This window comes from Mesocricetus auratus, unplaced genomic scaffold, assembly GCF_017639785.1.
Source record: "Mesocricetus auratus isolate SY011 unplaced genomic scaffold, BCM_Maur_2.0 Super-Scaffold_100003, whole genome shotgun sequence".
NCBI classification, from domain to species: domain Eukaryota; kingdom Metazoa; phylum Chordata; class Mammalia; order Rodentia; family Cricetidae; genus Mesocricetus; species Mesocricetus auratus.
Genome location: NW_024429188.1, coordinates 13179866 through 13197911, shown reverse-complemented (window position 1 = coordinate 13197911; position 18046 = coordinate 13179866). Strand labels below are relative to the sequence as shown.

The 18046-nt window shown below is 37.4% G+C and overlaps 1 protein-coding gene across 8 annotated transcripts in view; it reads right to left on the bottom strand.

Annotated features, from left to right (window-relative positions):
• The window catches only part of Frmpd4 (FERM and PDZ domain containing 4), a 965131-nt gene that overhangs the window by 395182 nt on the left and 551903 nt on the right, over positions 1 to 18046 (bottom strand). For 3 of the 8 annotated variants that reach the window (XM_040744040.1, XM_040744039.1, XM_040744038.1), the window contains exon 2: positions 14769 to 14865. The exons of the other annotated variants lie outside the window; for them this stretch is intronic. In XM_040744040.1, the coding sequence (XP_040599974.1) occupies positions 14769 to 14785 (17 nt within the window). In that variant the 5' untranslated portion in view covers positions 14786 to 14865. The remainder of the gene's footprint in view (positions 1 to 14768; positions 14866 to 18046) is intronic. 8 annotated transcript variants of the gene reach the window in all.

Genomic DNA, 18046 nt, shown 5'->3' with positions numbered 1-18046 from the left:
CCAAACTGAGTCTATTAAACACTTCCCAAACCAAATCTGTACCTGTTAAATAACTACTCCTCATGGTTTCCTCTTGCAGGCCCTGGGGACCATCATTCTACTGCCTGTCTCTAGGAATTTGATGACCCCAGGCATCTCATTTAAGGAATGCTTGGCCTTCTGTAAATGAAACATTGCACTTAGCCAAATATCTTCAGTGTCATCCATGTTGTAGCACATAAGATCCCCTTCCTTTTTAAGCTTGAATAATATTCTACATTATGCATAGAACAAGTGGTGATTATCTACACCCTACACTTAAATGTTGATGACTAGAGCATTCCCTTGTCACTTTGTCTTGATAGTGGCTTTCAATACGCTACTTAGCACATTAGGATCTCAGACTAATAGACAAGTCAAAATTCATTCCTATAGAGGGAAACTGAGACCTTATTCCAAATGAAAATTCCATGGGGAGGACCAAACAGTTCACCTAGTCACCCAGATTTTGAAACTGTCTCTTCTGGAGGAGGATAATCTAAAGATTACTTCACTTTGCTCATGCAACTCAAATAATGAAAAAACTTGCGATTTACCTTACGTTCATTAATACTTCAGTTAGCAAAGAACTAGATACTATTTAGACATATATGAAAGTGGTTGCATGTTAGTGCCTCTCTAGTATATAATACTATGAATACATGCCTCAAGTGTCAAAAAATGTATCGGGAAGATACTAAGCACATATTCACTTCCTAGGGAAAAAAATTCTGTTTCCTTGCCTTTGGAGAAAAAGTACTTAGGCTACCCATCCTATAACCCATCCAAATGACTTTTCCATTTATCAAGGAAAATAATCCAAACATGAAAGTCCACCACATGAATGCATTAAGTAAGATTCACTTATATTCGCTCAAGCCATCTTTTATTACAGGGTATTTTGTTCACTGTTCCTTTAGCGGCATCATGGGGAGGCAATGACATCTTACTCAGCCACTTGATATCAGTGGATAGATTTTCTAGTTCCGGGCAGAATTCTCTTGCTTTACTTAATGGGATCTTCAGCTGAACAATTTATATTACTGATTAAACAGCTACTTAGAAAAAAATGACAGTGCACCAAATTTCAAAAGAACAAGAGTGTCAGGACTGGTATCTTACAGTATAAGTAGGAAGTAAAAAGCCCAGCCCAGGAAGGTTTTCATTAAATAACAAAGGCACAACATCTTGGCCAGCTCTAAGCTCAAGATTAACTTTATAGATGCCATTTCTTTGACATCTTTGTTGCAGACTGAATGATGTGAGGCTGAATATCAGAACCACAGAAATGGCCTCCACTTGGTTTAGGCTTTTATGGAGCCTGTTTTACCAAGGTTATAAAGATCGGCAGGTGACCTCATTTAAGCTGAATCTATAGCACTGTACTGACACTGCATCCTGCTGCCCTATTTTGGATGGCAAAGAGGAGTTAGCCATGTGTGTCTGTCCTCTCTAGATTTACAACAGGCAGAGCTTACTTGCTCTGAATTTTGTCTATCACATAGAAAAAGTCAATGAAAGTATGGCATGTATGTAATAACCTTGGGTCAGATATCATATCTTTCCCAACAGGGAATACACTGATTTGGGATATCTGAGAATTTGTATTGACAGAGTTTGAGATAGGTGGCCACTTACACATTTTAGTAGTTAAGTATTTGTAAATGCAAAGCACCCCAGCTCCCCCATTTTATGAAATATAACCTAGGCAAGCAACCCTTCTGAGGTTTCATTCCCTGCTTTGACAATTAAGGATAAGCCAGGTGTGGTAGGACACACAGTTGGGAGTCAGAGCAGGCAGGACTTTGTAAATTTTGAGCCAGCTTGGCTTTCATAGCGAGCTCCAGGACAAACAAAGCTGCAGATTGAGACCCTGTCTCAAAAACAACAATAAAAACAAAAAAATCAACAGAACAGCAAGGGTAATAACAGCATTTTTGTTCCACAAATGTTAAGCATGTTAAGAGAAAACCTGATGAAATTCATTAGCTACAGCAAAAAGAGTACTCAGTTAATTGTGGTCACCATCCTCAGTAACTCAAAACATTTCTCAATTGCAGCCATCTATCACAAAGAAATGTTAGTCTCTTGTATGCAGCATTTCCCTAAAGGCTAAGGATGTTGAGCACTTTCTTAAGTGTCTCTCAGCCATATTATACTCCTCTATTGAGAATTCTCTATTTGGTTCAGTCCCCTACTTTTTAATTGGGTCCTTTGGTGTTTTGGAGACTTGCTCCTTGAGTTCTTTGTAAATTCTGGAGATCAGCTCTCTGTCAGATGTGGGGTTAGTGAATATGTTTTCCAAATCTGTGGGCTGCCTTTTTGTCTAGCTGACTGTGTCCTTTGCAGAAGCTTCTCAGTTTCAGGAGGTCCCATTTACTAGTTGTCAATATCAGTGTTTGTACTTCTGGTGTTATGTTCAGGAAGCAGTCATTATAGGCTCAAGGAAAGAGCTGACACTAGTGAGATCTCCAGAGATCTATAAGGATAACATCAACTGGCAAACTAAGCAATAGTGAAGAGACTATATTAATAGGCCTTCCTTGATGATAAGGTTAATGACTACCTTATATACCATCCTAGAACCTACATTCAGTGACTGATGGAAGCAGAGACAGATACTCTCAGCTAAACACTGAACTAAACTCCTAGAACCCAGTGTCAGATATGGAGGAGTGATGAGCAAAGGGGTCAAGACCATGCTGGTGAAACACACAAAGACAGCTGCCTAGACAAGGGGGAGCTCTTGAACCCCAGATTGATGGCTGAGAGGCCAACAGGGGAATGATCCAGACTCCATGAATGTAGTGTCAGTGAGGAGGCCTCAGAAATCACTGGGGCCTTGGGTAGTAGATCAGTGGTTACCATGGAGTATTAATGAACTTTGGGAGCCCATTCCAAATAGAGTGATGCTCTCTCAACCTGGACACATGGGGAAGGCCCTAGGTCCTGCCCTGGATGAAATTACTGACTCTGGAGATCTCCCCCAAGGAGGGCCTTACCCTCCCTGGGGAATGATGTGGGGATTGGTTGGGGGGCTGGGGGACTAATGGAGGGACAAGAGAAGAGGTGTGGGAGAGGGAGCTGGGATTGACATGTGAAGCATTCATGTTTCTCATTTAAATAAAAACATATATTGAAGAAAAAAGAATTGTTAGTCTAGTCATGCTTTATATTCTCATCCATAGACACATAAGCAAAATCAGTACAGAAATATCTAATGGCAAGTGCTAAGCCAGGTCCTTTAGGATTTGACATTCATAGAAATTTTGAGCCACACTTTATGAAGATAAATGGTATAAAATGAAGTATTCAAAATTAAATGAGATACAAGGCCTTATAAGTGGTCCCATGCAAGTGAAATGTCCAAGAACTTAAGGGACAGTAACTAGCAGGTGAATTTACCTCTGCATAGCTTTCTCTGGAAAGAATGGCTATTAGATGGTTAGTAATGGGATGGAGTGATGAAATGCAACTTCAATAGTCAGGTGGTCTGTGGACTCAAACTGTCCAATTACTGACAATTTAGCAGTAGTCAAGGGCTGAAATCCATCTGAGACGTGTTTCTCCCTATGCCATTAGGTCTGGCTTGCCCTAGAATCATTTGTCTTAATCATTAATGGGTCCATTTTCTAGTCCTAACTAGCCATCCTATCCACATTCTTGGTGGCCTTGTGGGGTGTGATTCTTCTGCTTCTTGGGCTGCCCAGTTGATTTTAGATTCAGAATATCACTCTATAACTATCTCATTCTAGTTATAACTGTGTGTAAGAAAAATAGAAATAACAGAACAAGCTGAATATCTAAGCTCCACTATTTTGGTTTATTGTAAGTTAGATAACAAAATCACAGTAAAACGTTTGCATATCCACAAAACAGTAAATATGTTAATATGGATAAGAGGCTCATAAGGCCTCAACTCTACACAAAAACTACAGGCAACTAAGCAAGGCTGAGATCAGGAAAAACAGTCTTCACTGGGGAAGAGTGCAGCAATTGGTTATCCAATTATATATATCCAATTATATATATAGACACTGCAGGTTATATTCAGGGAATATATATGTCTATATACATGTGTGTATGTACATGGAATAGCTATTAATAAAAAAGAGTCAATTAATTTGAAAGAGGGAAGAGGGGTATGTGGGAAGGTTGGGAAGGAGGAAGGGAAAAATGATGTAATTATAATCTCAAAAAAATTAAGGAGTTTTTTTAAACAACTGAGGTTTGTGTCATGTGACAAGGGAAACCATGTTGCATTTCTTCAACACTCATATTTTCTACATATAAGCATAAAAGATTAAATGTTATTAACAAACTTTGCCAAATGTCCTATTTGGGATATTATTATGTTTTTCTGCACTGATACTCTATAATTTGCTTACCAAACTGTCCCTTTTCTGCAAATGCATCCAGAAACCACAATGGGAGTCCATGGGGCAAGACTTCAGAATGGACGTATGGGAGGAAGGGGAGGAGTCACAAGCACTGAGGAAAATTGGAAAAGGAACTGAGAGTCTCATACACTGCAGAGGATCAGGCATCTCATGCAAAGGCTTGAGAACACTGGAAGTCTGAACTGAAACTGATCATGTTTGAAACACTTTTTGGCCCAACAAATACACTCCTAGATAGACAATCAACATAAATACAATGATAGTCACCAAAGTGAATAGCAAAGAGTTCATATTAACACCATTTCTCATATTTCATTAATGAAAGCCACTCTTATCCCCACCAACAAATGAATGGCTAAGTAATTTGTGGTATAGTCATTTGAAGAATTTCTACAACAGTGGAAATGCACTGCAACTATATGACGCTAATGAATGACAAAAGTTTTCAAAAGGCATCACTAATCCATAGAAGTCAGGATAGTTGTTATGCCTGGCTGACTGGTGGTTCCAGGGAGCCTCAAATTGACTAATTGTGTTAATTTTCTTGTTCTAACTACAGCCTTAGCTTTTAGATGCTTACAGTGTAAAGATTATTTGACTTCTTCACATGCCACATGTACATTTATCTTCATGTTTAGCATTTTCATAAAAAGCTTATTTTCAAATGTTCTGTCTTTGCTGAAATGAAGGAAACTCTCAATATGGTATATCACAATTTGAGGAACAATGGTACAAGATTATGCAATTTACAAGTCTGGAAACCACTTATTTTTAGGTTGCTGAGAAAGTCACACATAAAGAACCAAGTAACATCTTTCCTGTTTCTGGAGAAGGAGCATATAACCATGAAGTGACGGAATAGGTCACAAGGAAGAGTGACTTCAGAAACAGCTACAAGATCAAAATATCTCAGACAAATCTGCACTACACAAATCTCCCTAGAAAGAAATGTAGCATTATCAAATTTAAGATAAACACATTTTCTCCAATGGTCTTTCTCATTTCCTGCCATTTTCTACTTTAGCACATCCTGCTCTGTCATGATGTCCCCTCTTGCAAAGGCTTAATCAATAGAATTAAGAACACTCATTCAAGAATAATTTTCCATGAACCCCTTTCTACAGAAATTTTCCTTGCTCAACTCCAGTTTTCATTTCCTGTACCTTGACCTGTTTTTAACTTATTTCAAAGTTAATTTGAAATGTCTAACCAGTTGAAACATGAAGTCCTTATCAGGGTAGTTTTAATCAGAAACATTTTGAAAATTTAATTAAATATCAGAGTGTTGATCTATAGTTTCAAAAAAACTCTCCTTTCCAATAAAGTTGAGGGCACAATGACCAAGGCTGATGTTAAGACATCTATGGGCTATTTTCAAAGATAAATCTAGTGGTTCTTTTACTGAGACCTGGCAAAGACAACAGGTCAGGCATTTCATGCTAAAAGACTACAAAAAATCAAAAGAAAAAATTAAAAAGAAACAATACACTCAACCCCTACCAAATAAATGCATTAGGGAACAGAAGACAGAAGGAAATGTATTATGTCCTACCTACTCTTTCATAGTGGAGCTGTACTTACATGGTATAGATTGTTTTGGTGGTGGTGGTGGTTTTGTGGGTGTTATTTTTTGTCGGTTTGGTTTTGCTTTTGCTTTAGTTTGGTTTGGTTTTGTGTGTGTGTGTGTGTGTGTGTGTGTGTCTGTGTGTGTGTATTTAGTGCACACACTCAGCCCAGTCACTCACAAGAAGGACTCATGCAAGTAGGGGTTGGTTCTTGGTGTCTTTGCTTTCAAAGAAGACAGCAGTACCTATTTTCTTGTAATTCCCAGTACTTAGGAGGTAGAGACAAGAGGATGGAACCATCACACAAATACATCAATAAATATGGCTGTTCTTCAAGGACACTTATTGGGCCCTTTATAACTCCTTGCATTTATGGAGGGCTCTCACCCAGAGTCCCCTCAGTTTGGGTCACCTTTCAGAATGTAGCCATCCCTGTCATAATGAGCAATTTGAGGTTCAATACACTTTCATAGCTTGCTGCGTTGGCTGCACTAAGTTTCTGGGATTATTCCCCCTCCCCTTTGCTTGGTACTCTCTGCTATTTTCCATTAAGTACGAGAGGTAATTGGAGGGAAGGTCGGAAAGGACACAACATTTTAACTCTACCCAATAGCTCCTTTATACTTCCTTGCCACTATTGTTTTCATTGCTGCTGCTGCAGTGAAGACCAATAACTCCTCATTGAAAATTTACTTTTTATTTTTGTTTTTTTCTGGAAGACTTTCCTTTAACATTTGATTAGCAGAAATGGGATCTGGGGTAATACTTTGTCTTCTTATTCCAGAAAGTGACAAGAAATCACACTCCTTCCCCTGACTCTACCCTGGCACATGACTGAATTCCCAGAGATCTCCAATTTCTTAAATATCTCCTAGCAAAGAAAGAAAATCAAGCACACAAACCATCTTCCTACTCTGCTTCCTTCTGGACCTAAAAAGATGATGTATAATGGATGTTTCTTGCCTTTTTCCCCTACCATCTGACAGAAGTAAACTCACAGGTTGACCTCGAAGGATGAGGAGTCTGCAGCCTCTCAATAGGGCATCAACTGATGGCAATGAAAATTCCATGTAAAATTTAAAACCTTCATATCCAACTGTACTTCATTGTGGAAATAAGTTGCTCCCTATACAATGTGGAAGGTTGGAAATGTTTTCAGATGGCGATAAATTACTTCTAGATCTGTAGAGATGCTCAGTGGAGAAAAACGATTACTGCACAAGTATGGGACATGTTTTCAGATCTCTGCAGTTACACACACACACAAACACACGCACACACACACACACACACACACACACACACACACACAAAACTGGGCTGGTCACATGTACACCACACCAGTAACTCCAGTGATGGGTAGGACAGTCAGAGACAGGATCATCTTGGGCTTGGTGAACCCAAGCTGAGATCCAGGTTCTGTTAGAGACCTTATCTCAAAAGGATAAGGTGTCATCATAGAGCAGAATGCCCAATATTCTCCACCGCCCTCTCTGTACATATATGCAGATGTGTGCACACTTGTGTGCATACACCACATACACACACATAAAATACTCAAACAAATTAAACAGATTTTGTTGTGAAGGCTAATGAATTTCATCAAATGAAAGTTACCCTAAATATTTTGAGTTGTTCCACTAAAATAATTGTTTGCAAGACTGATGTCCTCTAGTAAGACAAAGAGTAGCACAGTGTGTATGCATTATATACATATTCTTATAGTGTTTATTTAAATTAGGACAAGATTAGATTTGAGAAAATTTGCAGTAACTATCAAGTATCTGTCTGTATATTATAATATGAAAATGCACTTAAATAACCAAAAATTAAGGAAAGGAATGCTTCATTGTAATATTCCAAAAGAACTATTTCCATTTTGACAAGACATTTAATTTCTAACAACTAATACAATGGCAATACCATTAAGTTGTAAAATAAAAGTCACTATTTCGAAATTAATATCTATTAGATGCTGTATTTAGGCATTTTGTCACTTAATTTTGTTTGGAACTCTAAAGCACAGTACACCATTGAAGTTAAGAGCAACTGTGAAATATTTAGGAAGAATAAAGATTTATTTAATATTTATTGCTTATTAAATATTTCTTGTAAATGTACTCATTCATAATTTCAAATAGGTAACAAACTAAATGTGGGATGAAAACATTTTGCCTATTTCATATGGGGCATTTTTTAATTCTTCATTTTAAAAGTTGGTAAATAGTATAGAGATTCTTTTAACAAATGACCATAGATTAAACACATAAAATATTAAAGACCTATTTCCAGAAACGCAGGCTCTATAGCTTTCTTGGTCACAGTGTCCGTCTAGTGAGGACATATTTTCAAGGAGAATGGATATAGTTTTAAATGAATATCACATTTTCCTGCATTCTTGTGTCCCAAACTAGAGGGAGCAAGTTTTCATCAATAGAATTATAGACTTAAACCAAATATGCAAAACCAGCCTGAACACCATATTATCATAGCTATCCTCTATTAATTATCTGAAAAGAAAATGACACACTTTCATGGCAATGAAAAATATTGCTCATGTTAATTACTTATCTCAGAATATTGGATAAAACATCCTGCATGGTGTCATATCCTGTTTTTAAATGCCAAATCAACTATTATTAATTAATGACAAACTCTCTAAATTTTTTCTAGAAGGGGATATTATATTATTCACAGAAATAATGGCTGCAACTATTTTAATCACTAAAATTGTAATTACTTGAACAAAAATTCTCTAAACAATGGGGGGACATATCATGAAACTGGTTCCTTGTTTTGATAAACAAAGATGAATAAATAATGAAAATATATATACATGCCAAATTTGTCAGAATCAGGTGGCAGGCCATGCACATTTGTAAGCGATTTTAAGCTTGTAGAAGTATGAATTAAGGAATATATGGTACTTTGGTTTGAATGAGTATGCCCTCCCATAGGTTCATATGTTATAATGTTTGGTCTCCAGTTAGAGGAACAGAGGAACTGTTTTAAAAGCATCAGGAGTTGTGACCTTGTTAGGGGAGGTGTGTCACTGCAGGTGATCTTTTGGGTTTCAAAACCTCACACCATTCCTAGTATCTCTGCTTGTGGAGTAGGATATAAGCTCTTAGCTGCTGTTCCAACATCATGTGTGACTGCTTGCTGCCATTTCCCCACCATGATGATCATGCACTTGCAATCTTAAATTAAAAGTAAGTCTCCAGTTAAATGCTTCCTTTTATAAGTTGCCTTGTTTATGGTGTCCACCACAGCAATAGAACAGTGACAAAGGAACATGGGTACTATTATCAATCAGCTACACAACAATTATCTATAGTGAGGATGATTCTTCAAAGTTATTTTCATGACAATATAACCTTGCAAGGTTTCATCAAGAATATATGCTCAGTGAAAGATGAATTTAGGCAAAGGACTATGACTATGCCTGGTTCTCTCTTCCTTCATTTACATTTTCACAAGGTATTTTCAGTTTGTTTTGTTTCTTATAAAACTTTAATATCTAAAAATTACTGCTACTTATTCTATGTTCAATTGTGGTGATTTTTCCACTCATGATAACTTTCATTAACCATCACTAACATCATTCTAATATCATAGCAAATATCTTTAATTGTTTGTTTTTCTATAATTGGCTTCAAACTTTATAACAGTGTGAGTTACTCATACACTTTCAAGAGTTCAGATATTTGAAATTTTTTAAGGGAAATATATTCCAAAGACAGATTATACTCAAAGACTAAGGGAAGTAGTAAAGGCACTTCCTATTCTTTGATAATTTCTTGTTCATAAAGCAACTTATTAAGGTATTTGGGAGAGTTCATTTCTGTTTTATAGTGTTAGGAATGAATAGAGGGTTTTGTGCTTACTAGGCAAGCTGTCTACCTTCAGCTAATCCTTTTTATAAATTAAGAGAGAAAGTTACATGACAGCTCCTTGTCAAATTTCTATGCCTTAAACATACCATAGATTGCTATATTCTGAAAGGCTAGAAAGAGTGACAGTGTTTTATAAATGGGAATAGATTAAGGGTTCAATAAAGTATACAATTAGCATGATAGAATTAAATTGGTTGAATAAGTTAGGGATTTACTGTCAATTCTCCAAGTCTCCAAGTACAACATAAATCAATTATCCAAATCACAAAATATCAACTTAGCCTCTAGGGAGTTGGCAATGGCGAACAAAACTCAGGTACATGGAGAATCCCACAGCTTTTCCAGTTGTTCAAGATTTACCAACATTAGCATTGGTCAATAGTTCATGAGCACAGAGAAGCCTACTGCTACCATCACCTGAGTCTAATTCATTGGGAAATTACTGGACCTTCCTGAAACTGGTGACATGAACTGGGGGTGGGGTGTTTTCTCAAACCAATCTAGGTTAGAATAGAAAAGCAAGTATGAAGGCATTCATAAGCATATAAGTGGAGTGTGTGCTCCTCTCCTCATACTATAGGAAACCACCTCCTTGCATATATTCCACCCACCCACACACAAATGAATCCACCCATCCATCTTCCATTGTCTCACTGGTATCACTGGGAAGATATCTGACATCTTTCCCATTTATTTTAACCAGGCTTACCTAATACCTTTACACAAAAAATCAAGAACATTTTTAAAGGAATTTTAATTACTTCCCCATCTTGTACAAGCTGGGTAAGGAGTGGGTCAGAGACTAACTTCTGACATAGAAATACTTTCTTTTCCCACTATGATTCACCCAAATAGGTAGATGGCTACTCAGACACATTCAGCATTTGGAATCTACTAAAGATTGAAAACTATATATACATATATGATTATATATACTGTAATAAACATATTTGTTTAAAAGCCAGAGAGAAACTCAATAGGAAGTTAGGTCTCCTAATCTACAAAGGTCAGTAAATTCATACAAAATTAGAAAAAGATAAATGCATACTCTTTGGACAAGAAACTGCTGTACGTGATTTATTGAAAGAAGTTCAGTTCTATTTCAATAATTAGCATTAGAAAATCAATAACTCTGTGACAAGGACAAAGCACAAAGTGTCCACCTCCTCCACTTCCTAATGAGGGTGGATAATAATGAAAGTGTTGGGTTTTGACAAGACTCACAAGTTGAGATGTGAGAGAGAATGCAGAAAATAGGAAAATGAGTATCAAATGATAAACTAATGCTCTCCAGGGTTTGCAGCTGAGAAAGAAGAAGGACAGGGTATAAGAAATGAAAAGAAGGGGACACAGAAGAGGAGAAGGAGAAGAAAAGAGACAAGAGGAGAAGCAAGAAGGAGAACTTTCAATATTTACTGAAATGAATAAGAATTGCTGATAGGGTGTTTAACTAGAATTTATGGAAATGTTGAAAATAGAACATGATGCCCCCACACATATACATCACACAGATCCACATGTCTTCAAGGCCTTCAACAAGGATGTACATTGTTTTTGCAAAGCTTCTTGGGATTGCATTTGTGGTTTCTTTAATGGCATACACCTGATGAGGAGAGCCTTCAGGCAAGAGAATACAACCTAGACAGACAGGGTAATGTATGTTAAGAGATTTCACAGCAATAGGTGAATAAATAAATACATGAATGAATAAATAAATTATGTACAAATACAAACCATTTCTGAGCCCATTTTAGGCAGTCGTTCAGTATCAGTAATATTCTGTGTTTCAGAATTCCAAATAAAATTAAGTGACATAATGCATGAATAAAAGAAGGTCAAATAATAGCACTGTAATATCACTGGAAACATACAATGTTCTTTACAAATGAAAATTACTTAGGAACATGGGGAATTCAGGGAAACATACTTTTAGATTTTGCATATAAACTTAATTAAGAGTAAGCCTACTGTTGAGGTCCTGACACTAAAGTCATTTCATCCAAAGAAACAACAAATGTAGAAATCCAATAAATAGGCATCATTAAGTTTCACCACCATGACCTGTGATGAACCATCTGCAGGTAAAAATGCTGATGTGATTTTTTTTTACTCCTGTGGAAGGTTAGTGACAACTTCACAGGCCACAAAATGTATTAAGCATGAAACAATAGACCTAAAACCTACAACAAGCTCTTGGAAGTCTCATAATCAATCCTGAACACTTCCCGAGAGCAGGCAGATGGTTTTGTTGTTTCTTTAATCAATCTTTTTTCTCTCTTTGCTACTCTTCCCCTGTGGATATCCATTCAACCCCCTCTCCCACTTAGCAACAGATCCCCCTCACCCTCACATCCCTGGACATTTATAACCTTGGCCTCTTTCCTGAATTGCAGACCCAGATTTCCTACAGGCATGCTGGATCCAGCCAGATTGAAGCCCACTGACACCTCTCAGTCAGCAGAGCCCCAAAATGAATCCTTTTCGCAGAGTCTGCAGCATTCTCCCAAGCTCTTGTGAATAGGGAAATGAAAACACATGGGTTAATTCTCTACTCTAAGGACACTGCCCAACAATTAATAAACAATTTTAGAATTTGAACCTTGAGCTCTTGCTTCCAAATCTCACCCCTGTCTCATTGATCTGTCTCTCTTCAAGCTTACTTTTTGTTTCTGATGTCATCTTCCCATAGCTGTTGACTATCTCTAACTCAGACAAAGAAGGTAATCTAACAGCCTATCATCCCTCAAACATTCATCTTTTCCTCCTAATGTTGTTGTTCCTGGTTCTAGAGCTCACTCAGAATGGAAATACCACTACACTACCAATGAATAGCAAGGGAAACATAGGTTCAGGACCCAGACTTCCTTGATCCAAATCTCAACTCTAACTGCTATTAGCTGCATGCTCTGGGAAAGTTTGTATTTGGTTTTCCAGTCTACAATATAATACACCCTGTTACAATGATATATAGTTTCACTATAAGGAAATGAATTAATATGTTTTAAAGTGGGTATACCATTCTTGTTATGTGAAAATCAGCTTGCTCTGTTTTGGCTTTGTGGCCATCTACAATCTGACCCTTACCTTCCTATTAACCATAATTTTTCAACTACAGAGCCCCCTTCCAGATTGAATTTGCACTGCTCTATGAGTAATTTCTTCTCATCCTCCAGCCTCAGATAGTTTTCCAAATATTTCCTCTGCTTGGTAGAACTTTGCCAGTCTCTATATCTGGTGTATACCAGATAAAGTTGCCATCTATAACCAGATATAATTTTTTAAAAATCCTCATATCTTAGTCTTGCCTCAAACTAGCTATGTAGCTCAGGGTGACCTTAAACTTCAGGTCTGTCTACCTCTACCACCCTAGTGCTAGGATTATAGGTATATACCACAGTGCCTGATTTATGTGGTATTAGATATCAAACATCAGGGCTTCATGCATGTTAGATAGCCACTGTACCAACTGAAATACATGCTCAGAACTTTGATTTCTTATTCTTCATAATGCATCCTAGCTAGAGTCAACTAGCACCCAATTATGACCCTATCAAGGGCACTGTTATAGGTTATGATGCCTGAACTTGAATTTTCTGCTCTGTCCTGTGAAGTTGTCACTTATTTAACCTGCTTGTACATAAATTCACAGTGTACAATGAAATCAACTGGCAGCCTCTACATGGCCTTCATAGGTCTGCACCACATGGGGTTTTAGAGCTGAAAGGAGGAGTAGACACGTGCCCACATCCCTAACTCAGAAGGTACCTCCAACTGATAACCACTGGCAAACAAAAGAATTGGTTTTCTTCCAGGGAGTCTCACTGGGGAAACAAACCTCTTCTTAAGGATAGGCTACATCTAGTAGTAGATGGCCAATAGAAATGGAACTCAATAACATCTCTAGGAGTTCTTTGGGAGAATTTTTTTTACTTTACAGGTCTTTTGTGTATATATTATGGCTTCTAGTTTTATGTTTTTATGGGATTGCTGTATGTGTAAATATGTGTCCCTGCATCTTTATGTGTTTCTTGTCCTTTTTGGTTTTTTTCTTGTTTGGCTGCTTTGTCATATTCCAATTTGTTTGCTTTTGTTTCAGCTTATTGTATTTTGTTATTGCTTTAATTGACTGTTTTCTAAAGAGATACAGAAAAGTTGTGGGTACAGATGGTTGGGGAGGTGGAAGGGACTAGGAGGAGTAGAGGAAGAGAAACTGTAATAAGAATAGCTGTTTAAAATTTTTTCAATAAAAATAAAATAGAACTCTTGTGTGTGAAAGAGAGAGAGAAAGTAGAGAGAGAAGAGAGAAAGACAGAGAGAGAGAGACAGAGAGAAACAGAGAGAGAGAGAGAGAGAGAGAGAGAGAGAGAGAGAGAGAGAGAGTGAGAGAGAGAGAGAGTCTTGCTGTACATAAGCCCAAGTAGATACTATCAAAAAGTAAGTGGCCTGGAACACAGTTCATGAATGTTTGCTTGAGGATGAAAAACTTAATGTTTTACTATTCTGGAAGTTAATTATAAAAGGTATAGATTTGCCAAAATCCAGAGGCAATATCATTTCTTTGGTAACTAATCGCTCTCTATTTATTTAATCTTTTTTCTCTCTTTATATGATTAGGACAGAAAGCAATTCTATGTGGCCTTCCAGACTTAATTGTGAAGCTCTGTGGTATCGTTATTTTAATTTAAAAACCCATGAAAATATCAGAAAAGGGACATTATTTAAAATCTCCTTGAATAAAGGCTTGCTCACTCCATTGTTGGGAGACAAGAAAAGACACAGGATGGTGTGTGGAAGAGTCCTAAAACCAACCAGCAAAAGCAAATGGAATGAAGGATGAAAGCTTAAGGGTAAGAGTCAGAGAGAGTTCAAATCTTGGAGCTGTCACTTACCAGCTGTGTGACCTCATGCCACTGAACTGCTCTGTGCCTCAGTTTCCTGAACTGTAAGTAGGGACACTAATGCCTGTCTCATTAAACAGCAGAGTGCCTGAAAAATAACAAATACTTAGTAAATGGTGTATGTTAATAACAATAACAGTAACAATAATAATAATAGCTTGGGAAAAAACTTGACATTTCTTCAGCATCATCCATCAAATTACCATCTACTTGCATTTGAATAAAATCTGAAACTTTGCCACAGAGAAATGATTTTAGGACCACTTTTCTTTATGCCTCCTTCCCTACATCCCTTCCTCCTGACCAATGTTTCAGTTCCTTTCCTTTTGATGTTGTTTCTTACTTAACAATGAACCAAGATGTTTGGAAAGACAAGTTTGCATGAAGGACAAACCCAGCCACAGAACAGAAGGATGATAGAACTTGTAATATCAGAGTCTCAAATCTGGTTGCTTCACAGATGAAAACCAAAAAACAACTTGAAAAGAAAATCTCATGTTTCCCATTTAAGCTGAGAGCTAGAGCCCTGAAACTCTGGAAGATTTTTCTACTATAGTGAGGTAAACAGCACGCGCTAGCAGCTGTGTTGGACCTTTTGGGATTATAACACATTGCCATCTACAAAGTGTATATTGAGAACTGAGAAATCAGGTCACAAAGAAAAAAAACCTAAAATATTCTTTGTGTTTGGGGCAATGGCTCAATAGGTAAAGTGTTTACTGCTGAAGGATGAGTATCTGAGTTTAAAACCAGAACCTGCTCAAAGCTGGACATAGTAGCACACATCTGTAATCCCAGAGTCCTTGTGGTGTGTGAGAGGCAGAGACAGAAGAATCCCTGGAAGGTTGAAAGCACAATGGGAAAAGACAAGGGGCCCTCTCCCAAATAATATGCTAGAAAGTGAAGACTAATAAATTAAGTTTATCTGATCATTGGCCACCACACATATGTTGTTGCATGTCCATACCTACACTCATACAAATGAATGATTATAGTACACTCATAGACATATTCATACACAAACACACACATAGGCACACATATAAAGATTTATAACATCTAGTAATGTTCCACAAGTTTATGATTTTTTTGTTGGGCTGTATTCACAGCTACCCGGAGGCAATTGTAGTCTTCAGGCTGTGGTTTGGCTGCACTTGAAAATGAGCTCCAGCACTCAAGGCAGCAGGTTGACAGTCAAAATTGCTGCTCAGCTTGACCATGATGGCAATGACACATGACTTGACTGGTCAAGAAGGTTTAGAGCCCACTGCATTTCAATGTGAATGTGAACATCAGAATCCTTACATTGACAAAAGAGCAACAACAAGCCAAGGCAGTATTATCAAAGACATGTTTTTGAAACTATAAAATGCAAGCCATTCATAGTAGAGGGATTTGTAGACCTTGTATTAATAGGGCATAGGGCGGCTGGGAATATAGTTCAATGAGATAGCACTTATCTGGTGTAGGGGAAACTATAACTACTTCAATTTCCAGTGCTTTTGGGGGTGGTATTATGAAGATAGGAGATACTAGATAGTGGTTGACTTAATAAGATACAATCTGTCACATATGTATCTCATCTAAACCTTGCAAGACTTCCAGAGACCCCTCAGAACAGAAATGGCTTCCTTTATTAACCCCAGTTAGTCTACTACAGTCAAAATACTCACTTTATCTTCTTTGCCAAACACTTTCCTAATCAAATGGAAATCAACGTTCACTTTTCCCAGATTGTTTATCCCTTTCCTCTCTCCTAGAAGTCCAGTTTCTATCTTTATTCTTTGCCAATGTTTGTAGACCTTTTGTTGTAACTAAATGAGCATACAGATAACATGGCATGTCTACAAACTGTCGAGTACTGAAATGTCATATTATATTTCACTAGAAAAAAGGCAAACTTTGTGGGATGTTTGTTTGAAGCTAATAACATTCACAGTACACTCAACACTATGTAATCAATAAGTCTGTGCCATACACTGTGACATACTTGGCAATGTGGGAACTGAGTCCCTGGGTACCACAAATGGAAAGCTTGATCAGGGAAGCGCATGAAGCACTGGAAATCTGTGCTTGGTCAAGAAGAGTAATATCAAGGAAAGTTGCTACAAAATCTTGGATTGAATGGAGGGAGGCAGAGACAAGGGGATAAAAAGGGTGACATCCCCCAGCCTGATAGCAGAATCTGTCTTTAAATATGTGAATGCTGTTCCTGAGGATGATATTCAATATTATTCTCTGGCCTCCAAATGCGTATGCATGCACCCATGTACTCATATACATATGATGACTCAGAACACACCACATACATAAATAGAGGGGGAGGGAGGGAGGAAAGGAGGGAGGGAGAGGGACAGACAGAAGGAAAGCGTGGGAGAGGGAGAGAAGGGGAAGAGAGAGAGAGAAAGAGAGAGTTGAGGAATCTTTGTTGTGGAGATAGAAGCAGATAGCCATGACATAATTGCTGAAAAGCAACAAAACCATGAAGAGCTACATTAACCAACTATCTAGTTTGACTTTCATTCTTCAAGCCCACTGATCTACTGCTGACGTAATCTGAGGTTATAGGTGACTGTTGCAAAGCATATGTGTAGTCATTAAGCTCAAAAACAGGTTTGGTCATGCCAGCTTCTTTACATCATGTCACCCTCATAGTCCAAGAGAATGTGTTTGATTTTCCTTAAACCATATCCTAAACGAATTTCCACAAAACATATACTTAAAACATGGTGTAACAAACTCCTAGAATTTGTGCATTCCTCTTAAATCTAGGTGTACTTTTCATAGTAAGATGCATGTGGTTTCTCTTTGGGTTCTTGACTGACAGCTCTATATTGCCCAATATTTCTGGATAATGGCAGTGATGATAATTTTAATTTTGGCGTTTTTTTGCAGTTGGAAAGCTATTTAACTAATAGATGATTATTAACAGAAAAGTCTTTTAATGGATAGTTGCCTACAAAAAGATCATCTTTAATTTTAGAATTAATCATGAGTCAAGAATTGCCAACTGCATAGATTTAATAATAATATTCATTTATTTGCATTTTAATTGCTCTGATTGCTTCCTTGTTGGTCAAAGTATCTGCACAGTTTCAGTGTTTTGGTGTATTCTGCACATGCTGACCTCTTACAATCCTGTTATCTCTCTGGTACCCAATTGTCTTGCCCTTTGTGACTGCTAATATTGATGATATCTACAATCACCTATGAGATAAACCTCTGTATATGTCTGTGAGGGATTTTGTACTTCCAGTTAATTGAAGTAA